At 48.5% G+C, this 14,206-nt stretch overlaps 1 protein-coding gene across 2 annotated transcripts; it reads left to right on the forward strand.

The window, feature by feature from the left end:
- Nucleotides 1-24: 24 nt before the first annotated feature.
- Nucleotides 25-12,732, forward strand: POLR2F (RNA polymerase II, I and III subunit F). Of its 2 annotated transcripts, none has more exons than XM_033405034.2 (5): nucleotides 25-178; nucleotides 1,473-1,542; nucleotides 7,756-7,886; nucleotides 11,947-12,049; nucleotides 12,554-12,732. In XM_033405034.2, the coding sequence occupies exons 1-5, from the start codon at nucleotides 159-161 to the stop codon at nucleotides 12,593-12,595; spliced, it is 366 nt and encodes a 121-aa protein (XP_033260925.1). In that variant the 5' UTR covers nucleotides 25-158; the 3' UTR covers nucleotides 12,596-12,732. The 2 variants fall into 2 exon arrangements, with proteins under 2 accessions (XP_033260925.1, XP_004279520.1); XM_004279472.3 differs by having other exon boundaries at nucleotides 27-178; nucleotides 11,978-12,049.
- Nucleotides 12,733-14,206: the final 1,474 nt, after the last annotated feature.

Raw genomic sequence — 14,206 nt, forward strand, 5'->3', positions numbered from 1 at the left:
CGCACATTTATCGCCGCGCCTGCCTCCCGGAAGTGATTACCTCTAGGTCACGGCGCAGGCGCAGAGTACGCTTGGCGTCGAGCGAGGCGGAGGCGTGCTCTTTGCTGGTCTCCGCTCGGGTCTGGGGCGCAGAACCCGGTAGCTGTGGCGCGGGTGTCATGTCAGACAACGAGGACAAGTGAGTGCGGGAGCGAAGTGACTTTTGCGGAGCCTCGCAAGGGGCGGGTGAAGCGGGAGCCTGGGTCGAAGGAAGTTGAGGAGCCAGGTGTCGGGGGGCAGTGTCTGAGGGCACTGGGGGTGCTGAGGGGGCCCGCGGAGCTGGAGAAGGGTAGGGCGGTGAGCCGGCAGCATAGACCCGGCCAGAGGCTGGGCACAGAAAGACCCTGGCTCGAGGGTCCAGAGAGGATCACTGAAAAAGGTATCTTTCAGCAAACTTCCGCTGAGTCGGGCTCTGTGTCAATACCTAATAGGTGTATTAGGTATAGTCTCTGCTCTCCAGGTGGGGTCCCTTTCTAGAAGAGGGGGCAGGCCCATAGACATAATGCCGGGTCGTGTGAATTGCGTAGTAGGTCTGTAGTATAGAAGTAATCCCGAGGAGGGTCTGGGGAGACTTCGAGGTGGTAAAGGTCTGGGAGGCTTGCAGTAATCCAGGTGAGAAAAGGTAGTGACTTGCACTAGGGTGATAGTAGTAGAAGTGGTGAGAAGTGGTTTGGAAGTCTGGATTTATTTTGAAGCTAGAGCCCAGGAGATTACCTGACGTGTGGTGTTGGAGGAGAGGTCTGTCCTGAAGATAAAAATAGGGGAGTTCTCAGCATAGGTATATTAGTCAAAGCTGAGAAACAGAGGAGATCATCAGGCGGTGTCAGTAGAGAAGAGGAGATGACTGCGTGTCAGAGCATCCCAGCATGGAGTGCTTCGGGGGAAGAGAGGAGAAACGGGCAAAGGAGACTGAGAAGGAGTAGCCAGTGAGGTGGGAGGACACCAAGAGTGTGAGGTGTCCTTGCAGTCACGTGAGGAGAGTGTTTTGAGTGAGACGAGTGGTCCTGTGGGCCAACTGACACATCAGGCTAAATGAGAACGAGAATAGTCCATCACATTTAGCAATGTGGAAAACATGAACAAACTTGAAAGGATGGTTTGGGTGGAATCATGGAGGTGAAAGTCTTTGGAGTGAGATGATGACAGAATGGGAAGAGAAGAATCGGAAACAGTGAAGATGGACAACTCTTGCAAGAATTTTGCTCCCAAGGGGAGGATGGAAATAGGGCTCTGTGAGGAGGGAGTAGAAAAGTAAGCTCTGTTTGTTTTTTTAGACGAGGAACTCAAATGACTTAATGGTTTATTAAGTGATTCACTCATTAAGTAGATATTTATTGAGTGCCTCCTATGCTAGTAACTCAGATGAGACACAGATCTCTGCCCTCTTTGATTCTACTAAGCGGTGCTCTAACTGGCTGCTTCTTCTTGTACAGTTTTGATGGCGACGACTTCGATGACGTGGAGGAGGATGAAGGGCTAGATGACTTGGAGAATGCCGAGGAGGTCAGTATCTAGCCTTGGGCTCCCCTCTCTGCAGCCCAAGCTGCTGCATAGCCCAGCCAGCGATGACTGACTGAATGCATCTGCCTCCCGTTTGTGGTCAGGGCACCGCCAGTTAGAGTGAGGAGAGATCTAGTCCTGGGTAGTGGAGGAGCCCCTCAGGGTGGGCCTGAAGGCTTTTGTCCACTTGGAGCACAGCGCATGGCTTCTGGGGCAGTTAGCTTACTGACAGTTGAAATATTCCCTTCATTCATTGAGCAAACATGTGTTGAATGTTTATTACGTACCAGGAGCTCTGCAAGGTGGGGCTACGTAAAGAGCAAGGGGGAGAGTGACCTGGGGTAAGGCTGGAGAGGTAAGGGCCAAGATCAGGCAGGATTTTGTAGTGTGAAGGTATCGGGAAGCCACTGACAAGTTTTGAGCTGGGGAGCGACGTGATCCAGTGAAGAGTGAATTGGGGAGGAGCAAGGGTAAAAGAGAGCCCAATTAGGGAGCTCTTATAGACCTGCAGGTCAGACCTGTAGCTTGCACTTGGGTGCTGGTAGTGTCGGTGATGGGAAAATGGATGAAAGAGATATTTTGGTGGTTTGGATATGGGGCTGAGAAAGTGGGAGATGACAGGGATGACTCCCATGTTTCTAGCTTGAGCAACTAGGTGGATGAGTTACTAGCGTCATAGATAAAGTAGGGCTTTCTGTCCCTTGTGACTGATGGAGGGAGAAGTGCTTTATGTCTCTTGGAGAGAGAGTGATCCCTCGATTTTTTTTTTTTTTTTTTTTTAAGGCTGGGAAGCTGAAGGCCCTCTTGGGATTTCCTGTCTGCCTGGCACTCTGAGGTTATATGTCTCTGAGTCAGAAACCTCCTTCTCTGTCCTTCTGATCCCTTTCCACCTCTGTCCTATTGATTCTGCCTCCTCTATGTGGTTCGGCCCTGTTTTCGTTTCTCCATTCCTCGTGTCTCAGCCTGGTTTGGATCTTCATTGCTTTTCACCCACGTTACTGCAGAAATGTGTTGCCGGGTTTCCTGCCCTCAGTCTGCTGTTTGCCTTTCTGCTGCCAGAGTCGTCGTCTTCACCTACCCACGTGATTGATGACTGTTGGTCTTCCTGAAAGGTCTCTCTGCTTCTGCCCTTTCCACCTACAGAATATTCTCAACAAGGATTCCAGAGCGATCCTTTTATTTTTTTTATTTTTTTATTTTTTAACATTCTTTATTTTAAAGTCTATTTTATCTGATACAAGTATTGCTACTCCAGCTTTCTTTTGATTTCCATTTGCATGGAATATCTTTTTCCATCCCCTCACTTTCAGTCTGTATGTGTCCCTACGTCTGAAGTGGGTCCCTTGTAGACAGCATGTATATGGGTCTTGTTTTTGTATCCATTCAGCAAGCTTGTGTCTTTTGGTTGGAGCATTTAGTCCATTCACGTTTAAGGTAATTATCGATATGTATGTTCCTATGACCATTTTCTTAATTGTTTTGGGTTTGTTTTTGTAGGTCCTTTTCTTTTCTTGTGTTTTCCACTTAGAGAAGTTCCTTTAGCATTTGTTATAGAGCTGGTTTGGTGGTGCTGAATTCTCTTAGCTTTTGCTTGTCTGTGAAGCTTTTGATTTCTCCATTGAATCTGAATGAGATCCTTGCTGGGTAGAGTAATCTTGGTTGTATGTTCTTCCCTTTCATCATTTTAAGTATATCATGCCACTCCCTTCTGGCTTATAGAGTTTCTGCTGAGAAATCAGCTGTTAACCCTATGGGAGTTCCCTCGTATGTTATTTGTCATTTTTCCCTTGCTGCTTTCAATAATTTTTCTTTGTGTTTAGTTTTTGCCAATTTGATTAGTATGTGTTGCGGCGTGTTTCTCCTTGGGTTTATCCTGTATGGGACTCGCTGTGCTTCCTGGACTTGGGTGGCTATTTCCTTTCCCATGTTAGGGAAGTTTTCAACTATAATCTCTTCAAATATTTTCTCTGGTCCTTTCTCTCTCTCTTCTCCTTCTGGGACCCCTATAATGCAAATGTTGTTGCATTTAATGTTGTCCCAGAGGTCTCTTAGGCTGTCTTCATTTCTTTTCATTCTTTTTTCTTTATTCTGTTCCGCAGCCGTGAATTCCCCCATTCTGTCTTCCAGGTCACTTATCCGTTCTTCTGCCTCAGTTATTCTGCTATTGATTCCTTCTAGTGTAGTTTTCATTTCAGTTATTGTATTGTTCATCTCTGTTTGTTCTTTAGTTCTTCTAGGTCATCGTTAAACATTTCTTGCATCTTCTTGATCTTTGCCTCCATTCTTTTTCCAAGGTCCTGGATCATCTTCACTATCATTATTCTGAAGTCTTTGTCTGGAAGGTTGCCTATCTCCACTTCATTTAGTTGTTTTTCTGGGGTTTTATCTTGTTCCTTCATCTGGTACATAGCCCTCTGCCTTTTCATCTTGTCTATCTTTCTGTGAATGTGGTTTTTGTTCCACAGGCTGCAGTATTGTAGTTCTTCTTGCTTCTGCTGTCTTCCCTCTGGTGGATGAGGCTATCTAAGAGGCTTGTGCAGTTTTCCTGATGGGAGGGACTGTCCAGAGCGATCCTTTTAAATCTTAAGTCACTTTGTCTCTCCTCTGTTCAGAATCTGCGTCCAGTGGCTTCTTAGCTCATTCAGAGGAAATGCCAAAAAGATGTACAGGGTCCTCCAGGATCCGGCCACCTGCTCCCTCTGGGACCTTATCTCTTCTCGCTGTCCCTGTCATGCCAGGGAGCCCAGCTCAGAACCTTTGACTGTGCTGTTCCCTCTTCCTTTTCCTTAGATATGCACGCGACCTGCTCTTCAGCCTCATCAGGTCTTTGTTAAATGTCACCTCGGTGGGGCCTTCCTGACCATCCTGTTTAAAATTGCCACATTAACCCCTTCCTCCAGCATCACCACCCTGGCACTCCCTGTCTTTTCTCTGTTTTTATACTACACATTGTACTTAACTAATTTTGTTTATTGTTTGTCTCATCTCATTATAATGTAAGTTCTATAGGAGAAAGAATTTTTATCTGTCTTACTGCACTATCCCAAGTGCTTAGAATACTATCTGACATGTAGTAAGCACTCAGTAAATATTTGTTGAGTTAATTCTTTATTATAGAATTTATTCTTCTGCCTATAACCCTATACACACCTTTTGCTCTAATCATACTCCACAATTAGGTGTCCAGACCTAGTACATTCTCTCCCTCCTCTGTGCCTGTTGCGCATGCATTTCAGCCTGCCTGGAAGGCCCTTTCCTTCCTCGTTAGCTTGGCAGCTCCTACTCATCCTTCTAGACCAGCCCAAGTCTCATCTCTGGACTGTATTCGTAACCCCCAGTATGAGGTAGATGTCTCTCACTTTCTTGTTAAGTTTGTGGCACACTTGCATACTTTTTTTTTGTTGTTAATTTTTTTTTTGAAGTGCTTTGATATTCCATTTTATTTATTTAAATATACACGCTCACACACACAATTACAACTCTGTAAATTAGTGAAATGGCACTCATTGGATGAATAAATTACAACCAGTAAATGAGTGAACAGGAAAGACAGAGTTAAAGAAGATATTTGCAAAACATATAACTGAGAAAGTACATCTATACAATGAATTCTTACAAATCAATCATAAAAATGCAGAAAATCCAATACAAAAAGGGGCAAGGGATTTGAACAGGTACATTACAAAAGAGAATATCCAAATAGCTAATAAATATATAAAAAAGATGCTTAACATCATTAGTCATCAGGAAACTGGAAAGTAAAACCACAAGACAGCACTCCACACCCACTGAGATGGCTCAGATTAAACCAGATAAAACAAGCATCTTACAGTGACAATACCAAGTGAGAAGAAAGATGTGGAGCAATTGGAGCAACATTTATATTATTCTGGTCCGAGTGTAAATTGGGCCAGCGCTCTGGAAAACTCTGTGGAGTTATGTACTAAAGGGGAGTATAGATGTATATTTTTTAGGGACCAGTGATCCCGCTCCTGGGTGTATACCCAACACAGATGCATACTTATGTTGACCAAAAGACATGTACAAGAAAATTCATAGCATAATAGCAAACTAGCCCAAATGCTCATTATAATTGAACGATTATATGGATTGTGGTATATTCCAACAATAAAATCCTAGATGGCTGTGAAAATGAACAAAGTACTGGTAGACACAACAGAATGGATAAATCTACAAATATAACATTGAGTGGAAGAAGCTATATAGAAAACAGTACATAAGGTGTGATTACATGCACAGGAACTTCTTTTTCTTTTTTAAATTTTATTTATTTTTTTATACAGCAGGTTCTTATTACTCATCAGTTTTATACACATCAGTGTATACATGTCAATCCCAATCGCCCAATTCAGCACACCACCATTCCCACCCCCCCCGTGGCTTTCCCCCCTTGGTGTCCATATGTTTGTTCTCTACATCTGTGTCTCAACTTCTGCCCTGCAAACCGGTTCATCTGTACCATTTTTCTAGGTCCACATACGTGCATTAATATACGATATTTGTTCTTCTCTTTCTGACTTACTTCACTCTGTATGACAGTCTCTAGATCCATCCATGTCTCAGCAAATGACTCAATTTTGTTCCTTTTTATGGCTGAGTAACGTTCCATTGTATATATGTGCCACAACTTTATCCATTCGTCTGTCGATGGGCATTTAGGTTGCTTCCATGACCTGGCTATTGTAAATAGTGCTGCAGTGAACATTGGGGTGCATGTGTCTTTTGAATTATGGTTTTCTCTGGGTATATGCCCAGTAGTGGGATCGCTGGATCATATGGTAATTCTATTTTTAGTTTTTTTTTTTTTTTGCGGTACATGGGCCTCTCACCGTTGTGGCCTCTTCTGTTGCAGAGCACAGGCTCCGGACTCACAGGCTCAGTGGCCATGGCTCACGGGCCTAGCTGCTCCGCGGCATGTGGGATCTTCCCGGACTGGGGCACGAACCTGTGTCCCCTGCATCGGCAGGCGGACTCTCAACCACTACGCCACCAGGGAAGCCCTATTTTTAGTTTTTTAAGGAACCTCCATACTGTTCTCCATAGTGGCTGTATCAATTTACATTCCCACCAACAGTGCCAGAGGGTTCCCTTTTCTTCACACCCTCTCCAGCATTTGTTGTTTGTAGATTTTCTGATGATGCCCATTCTAACTGGTGTGAGGTGATACCTCATTGTAGTTTTGATTTGCATTTCTCTAATAATTAGTGTTGTTGAGCAGCTTTTCATGTGCTTCCTGGCCATCTGTATGTCTTCTTTGGAGAAATGTCTATTTAGGTCTTCTGCCCATTTTTGGATTGGGTTGTTTGTTTCTTTAGTATTGAGCTGTATGAGCTGTTTATATATTTTGGAGATTAATCCTTTGTCCGTTGATTGGTTTGCAAATATTTTGTCCCATTCTGAGGGTTGTCTTTTCGTGTTGTTTGTGGTTTCCTTTGCTGTGCAAAAGCTTTTAAGTTTCATTAGGTCCCATTTGTTTATTTTTGTTTTTATTTCCATTACTGTAGGAGGTGGATCAAAAAAGATCTTGCTGTGATTTATGTCAAAGAGTGTGCTTCCTATGTTTTCCTCTAAGAGTTTTATAGTGTCCGGTCTTACATTTAGGTCTCAAATCCATTTTGAGTTTATTTTTGTGTATGGTGTTAGGGAGTGTTCTAATTTCATTCTTTTACATCACACTTGCATACTTTTATAGCACTTGTTGTTTTGTTTACTCTTGTCTTTTTCCCCAGACTATGTATTCTTTGAGAGCAGAAACTCTTAGCTTTCTGTCTCAGCACCTATTATGATGTCTGGCACATGACAGATGCTTAATAAGTGATTGTTAAATATATGAATATGTAAAGATGGGGTGCTTGTTCCTCTTCCTCTTAGGGTGATTTGTTGTCTGTGCTCAAGGACTTCTCTTCTGGATGAGGCAGCTGGCTTTGGACTCCCTGATCATGAGTCCTTTTTTACTAGGTCTGAGACTTTGGCCAAGTTAGCTAACCCTCCAAGCCTCTAAAATGGGCATTGTAATCCCCACCGCATAAGGTTATTGTGAGGATTAAATGAGGTGTTAATAAGGCAGTTGCATGGTCACTGGCACGTAATAAGCAGTAGCATAGTGGTGGTTATAATCGCTGTCGTCGTCATCCTGCCCCTCACCCCCGATAAGGCATCCTGAGATTTTTCCCTCTTTTCTTCCTTGGTGTCCAGGAGGGCCAGGAGAATGTTGAGATCCTCCCTTCTGGAGAGCGACCGCAGGCCAACCAGAAGCGAATCACCACACCATATATGACCAAGTATGAGCGAGCCCGTGTGCTGGGCACCCGAGCCCTTCAGATCGCGTGAGTATGAGCCTCCTCACCATCTTTTCCATCAGACAGGCTACAGGGAACCTGCACGCTGTTGGTGCGGCTCAGCCTGGCACCTGACCACAGACCTTCCCTCTTCTCACACGCTGAACAAGGGTGGTGCTGTCCCTGTGTGCCAGGCACTGTGCTAGACCCCCTGCCCTCAGAGAGTTTGTGATCCAGTGGAGAAACAGGACATAAACATCTGAGAAGTCAGATAACAGTACAGTAGAAGAATAGTGATAAGAATACAGAGTGTAACGAGTGCCTGTCAGTTAGGGAAGCAGAAATAAATAAATAAATAGAATAAGATCAGCCCTCGACCGTTGTGGGCTGGTTAGTTGGGGTTGCTGCGGCAGCACCCCCCTGGGCTTAAGGTGGTTCTTGAGTCGATAGACAAGGGCCAGCCCAGAGGAGTGGGGGAGCCCTCCATGTAGAGGTCCCGCTGGAAACGTGAAAGCACAGAGCAGTGAGGGGGGGGTCGGGGATTGGAAATTAGCAGCCTTTCCTTTGTCTCCCAAGCTTGGAGCTAGTTGAAGACTAACAGGATTCAGGAGCTAGCGGTAGGCAGGTGGGGATCACAACGTGCGACGCTTCCATGTCCACCCCAACAGCCGTGGGCACTGCCGCCGCCAGCGGCCCTGTGTGCAGGTGTCAGCCTGCCTGCTAAGCTTGTGGGCATCGTGGAGGACAGGTCAGGCGGCTTTGAGGAAGCAGGGACTCTTGAAGAGGCTGGACCACAGATGCGTGCTTTCCCCGCCAGGCTCCCTTGTCAGATGAGTTCCTCCTCCGTTGTGGCGAGAGTAAGTGGGAAGACAGAGAGGGGACGGGCATGTTACTGTGGCTCTCGTGGAACATCCTCCGCGGGGAAACGTGATGCCGGGGAAAGGAGCCCTACCCCAGACCTCTTATAAGCTGCTGTGGGAAATGGTGGGTACCTAGAGGAGAGGGTGCTTCAAGTAGGGAGTAGTCGAAACTAGGCTTGAAAGAAAAGCTGGGGCCAGAGTTGTGGGACGACGCGTGCTGGCGGCGTGGTGATGCTCAGTCTATGCATCGTCCGTCCCCACCCCGCCCAGGTTTTTAAACAGCATTGGGCTTCATCTCCTCCAGTCTCGTGGAGTGAAGGTGGCCACTGTGTTCACCTCGATAGAGGGCTTTATGGGCGGGCAGCGTCGTTCCTCACCCACTTGGCAGCAGTAGGCATCCTGCCAGCCTGGTTGTGCTCCTTGCTGGTCTGGGTGAAATGAGAGCTGCACTCAGTTTGATGATTTTGGTATCGCTGGGGTCAGGATCCTCTAGGCCTGCACCGCAGTTATGGTTGCCACTGGCTACATTTGGTCATTTAAATTTAAGTAAAACGAAATAGAAGTTCAGTGTTTCGGTCTCATTAGCCACACTTCGTGTGCCCAGTAGCTCCCTATGGCTACCGTAATGGGTAGTACAGATAGAGGACATTTCCATCATTGCAGAGCACTGATTGGGCAGTGCTTACGTCTGCTAAACATGATCAAGCAGAAAGAATAATTCATAAATTATTTTTCAAACAAACAGACTGTATGCAAGTTAAAGTCTGTCAGCATCGAATAAGATATAGTGCTTGCGCCTGTCGGGGATGCAGAGCTGATCACAGTTCCCCAGGTCTCTAGGTGTTTACAGTCTGGTGGGAGAGATGGACCCGTTCTAAATACCCAGAACCCAAGGCGGATGGGATTGCTGCTTTACAAGAGAAACAAAAGAGAGAAGGGAGTAATGGCAGGGGTGACTGGGGAAGCCTCATGAAGAGATTAGAATTAAAGCGAGGTGGTTTTGAACGTATCCCCGGCGCCAGAAACAGCACTAGGAAAGGTCCAGGTAGAGGCAGGCATGTATGGATTGTAGTGGGGGAATGGCAAGTAGCTTGGGGCGCAAGACTGGAAAAGATGTCACTGGTTCATTGAGTGACAAGTTCAGAAGATGGGCTTGCATTTGGTGGACAGTATGGAGCAGGCATTTCAAACACTACCGAGGCCCAGGTCCTGCTTTCCTCGGGGAGCAAGCCTCGGTCTAGCTTAGTCTAGTCTATAGTGCTCTTTCCGACTGAGGGCTAGGGTGCTGTCTGGTGGTTCCCCGGCTGCTGTAAGCCCTTGGACAGCCAGGGCTGGAGCTTATCCTGAGTACGAGGCCTGCAATTCTGCACTTAGTAGATGCTGAACAGATGTTTCTTGGATATTTGTGGATGAAACCTCTCTCTGGTTCATTAGCCCCACCTGGTGGCTGAATGGTTGCCACAGGTGGAGGCGTTCCGGGCACACTCTCACTTCCTGTGCACATAGTAGGGCTGGATGAATTAATGCTGTTGAGTTATTCATATCTTGAAAGAAATAAGGCATATGCAGATCAGGGAAAGCATTTTGCCCCATTCTTTAAAGGTTTACATTTTGGGGAAGTTCAAATAATTATTGAGAGAGGATATAGAGAAAGTTAAAGAACTTGGTCTCTGCCCTTGGGAAATTTTCAGGCTTTGGGGAGTAACAGACATCAGAATATTTAGCAATGAAATTAGTAGATTATTTAGTGTAAACTGGTGGCTGTCAGACTGGCTGGTTATGAGAAGCACCTGGGGAGCTTTGCTAATGCAGGTTCTCAGGATCCCTCACTAGAGAGTGAGGGGGAAGGGTCTGGGGAAGGACCTGGGAACCTGTATTTTTAGCATACTTTCCCAGTAATTTTGATGATTATTAGGTTTGGGATCCATTAGTGTAAACTTGAGCTGGAATCAATAAGTGTGGCTTCCTAGAGGAGGTGGGCCTAGAACTGGCCTGTTTGTTTCTAGAGCCTCTGCTGTGGGCCAAGTGTTGTGCTAGGGCTTGGGGTCCTGGGCCACCAGGTCTCGTTGGAAAACTTCAAACAAGTAGTCACAGTGTAGTGGTAGTGGTGCCAAGAGAAGCGTATGTAAAATGAGTCAGGGCACTGAGGCCTCAGCAAGTGCTTTCCAGAGTGGAGACATCTGAGCCTCTTGCAGGCCTGTAGGGAGAGGAAGAGCTTGTACGAGGATGCAAAAAAGGAAACAACAGGGTATGTCTAGGGAACTGTAGTAATTTGGTATGGCTGGAATGTGGGGTAAATATAGGCAGGTAGCATGAGAAGGTACTAGAAAGGTAAGCAGGGGCCAGGTGAGGTTCTGCCTGCCTGATGGCTGTGGGGTGTCATGGAAGGGTGGTAAGGAGGTGAACGCCCCACCACAGGCCCTGTGTAGAGGCTGGAGGAGCAGGACCCTCGTAGGGGGTATTGCCAAGTCAGAGAAGGAAAATGAGGCAAGCTGGGCCCCGAGGCAGGGCTGGGGGGTCGAGTTAGAGTGGTCAGAAGGGTGAGCTTTTGCACGTGCAGGTCCTTTGTGCTGGAACACTCTGCTGTGGCTGCAGGCTCAGGAGTCTGTGATGGGCCCTGGGGGAGGCCCTTGGCAGGGGAGCTGACATGACGCATGTCACACGGCCCAGTGATGAAAGCTCACACTTGTCCCGTTCACAGTACCAGGCTTCAGTTTGTGAATCACCAGCTTTTAAAAATAATGGGAGGTGGTGGAGCACAGTAGGGAGGAGCCTTCGGGGTTCAAACCTTGGTTCTACCACTTACTGGCTGTGTGTCCTTAGGCAAGTTACTGGCCGTCTGTGCCTCAGTTTCTTCATCAGTGAGACGGAAGTAACAAGCGTGCTCACCTCAGATACAGTACTCTGAAGGGCTGAGAGCAGCCATGCCACCTGCTCTTTGCTTGTTCCAGTAGTGTTTTAGCATCATTGTTGTGTGGGCGTGGCAGGGCTTTTTGTCTTCATTTTCAAATGAGGATAGTGAGATTTGGGGAAGAAACTCAGTATCTTTGGAGGCAAAGTTTAAGTCTAGTGTACAGGCTCCCGCTCACGTACCCTCGCTGTCAGTGCCCCGGAACTGCCGCTCCGCATCCGCTGTGCCCGCCTCCCTGGAAGGTGCCCTTTCTGGGTGAGGACTGGGATGCTGATCTGATCCTGTTTGTGAAGCTACCCCCCGACTTCATGCTGGGCCTTTCTCCCTGTGTTTGTAGTCTCCCCCAACACCTGTCCCTGTACCTACAGGATGTGTGCCCCCGTGATGGTGGAGCTGGAGGGGGAGACAGATCCCTTGCTCATCGCCATGAAAGAGCTCAAGTAAGTCGCCCAGATCATGGTTCACTGCTCCAGAGCCCTGGGAGGCAACCCTTGGGTTCTCTGCTGCACACCGTTCCCCCACTTCCCTGATGGGGAAGTGTGGTTCTTGTTCCTGTAGACCCTTAGTTTATTTGGGAGTCAGCCCTGCAGGGAGGAGGAGGGAGGGGGAGGAGGGGGCAGGCAAAGGCGGAGGGGAGGACATTGATGAGACCTTCGCTGTCTGTCGGAATTTCCCTGTTCCTACTGCAGTTGGCCTTACCAGCATCCCTCTACGTTTTCCCCTCCTCCCTTCAGCCATGGGATGGCAGAGCCCTTCCAGACTCAAGTGCCACACTCAGAGATGCAGGAGCTTTTTCTGTTGTGATTCCTTTCCTACAAAGTGCATTCATAGTCTCAAGAGGATGCTGCTGAGACTTCTCTTGCGTTGCTTTCTGCACATCTGTCCCTCTGCTGCAGGGCTGGGGTCACCAGCACTCATGTACCTTGACTTCTCCCCTGCCACAGGGCCCGAAAGATTCCCATCATCATTCGCCGCTACCTGCCTGACGGGAGCTATGAAGACTGGGGGGTAGACGAGCTTATCATCACCGACTGAGCCGGAATCGTCTTCCTGACTGCCTCAGCCCCAGTTCCTAGTCTCATATTCTTTATACGTGTAAATAATAAACTCTTCAACATTTCAACCCCTCCGCCTCCAGCTGCCTGGGAGGCCTACCCACTTCTTCCGCCCTGCTGCCTGGAGGGTGCACCCATCCCAGTGGCCCTGCGACTGTCAGCTCTTTAGGAAGCACCAGGGGCCCTGACCCCCTGTGGCTCCCCCACGTCCCTCCCTCCATCTCGTAGTCCACCAGAGCAGAGGCTGCTGCAGGAGACACCTCAGCTGCCTTCCCAGCAGACAGACAAGCCTTTGTGCCCAGGGAGCTGGTTGCCACGGAAACCCCCAATTTCCTTTCCAGTGGGGACTGGCTGCAGGGGCTTCTCCCTTCTCAGGAGTATCACAGAGCAGGTCTCATCAAGCCACCCATTGTTTCCTAAGGACCTGCCTCGAGCCTCTTATCGTGGGCTCGGATCCCCTTTCAGGAGCCAGTGCCCCAGCAGGAAGCTTGGGGATGCAGTGATCTCCTGCCCTCCCCGAGAGAGCCCTGCCGGGCAAGTCAGCAGCTGGACCAAGGGCCGAGCACCTGCCCACCCCTGCCTCCCCTCCCCCGCCCCCCCCTCGATCCCCGCTCGTCAGGCCACTCCCCACACACCATCCTTCATGACCCACCTCCCTGGTCTGCCACACCCATACCCTCTCCTTCCCAGCTTCTGGAAGATGTCCTTCCCCTTCTGTGTGAGGCCTTCACTAGGATGGGTGCTGGGATGATGGTGGGCAGGGGAGCAGGGCTTCTGGGTTCAAGGCGTGACATTAAATCAGGACTGGAGCTCCCCTTTCTCTGCCCTAGGTTCTGATGGGTCCTGTTCTCTTCACTCTGCTTACCCAATCAATCATGCTGGTTCCTCCCTTTCTCGGGGTTGGCGGGTGGGGGGAACAGATGACAGGGAGAGGGTGTATACTGACACCAACAGGGATAGAAGGGAAAACGGGCTTCCTGAATATTCCAGCCTTGACCTCCCTTCTGCTGCCAGCTCCCCTTCCACGAAGAGGAGGAGCTCGCCTGACCTCTGCAAGAGGCAGGGACCCTGGGTGTGGGTGCCCCCTGGACAGGGTGGGAGTGATGAGCATCCCCAGGAGCGGGAGGGGTGTTTGCTGCTCTGGAGAAGGGTTAATTTGGGGGAGCAGTGGACTTTGCACCCCCTTCCACCCTCCTCCAAGCCTGTGGAATCCTTTAATCAAGTTGGGTGCTGAAATTTCAGCTCTGAAATGCCGCCTTTGTGCTGGCATCCAGGCGGCCGCCCCAGAGTGCGGGGGTCACTTTCTTGGCCCCGTTTCTCTAAATGGTCTCTTTGTTCCTGCTGGGCCGCTCAGTATCAGATGTGATTAAAGGGAGATGGGGCTTGGGTGGAGGAGGAGAGAAGCGGCTGGGAGAGGGAGGGGGTTAACCCTTAGGGGATAGGGTGTAGAGGAGTTGGAGAAAGGGGTGTTTTTCCTCCCATTTCCCCCTTCCCATTCTGCTGCTCTTTCACGGAGTCAGCCCCTTCCAGCTCAGCTGGCCT

The sequence above is a fragment of the Orcinus orca genome, chromosome 11, assembly GCF_937001465.1.
Source record: "Orcinus orca chromosome 11, mOrcOrc1.1, whole genome shotgun sequence".
In the NCBI taxonomy this organism is placed as follows: Eukaryota; Metazoa; Chordata; class Mammalia; order Artiodactyla; family Delphinidae; genus Orcinus; species Orcinus orca.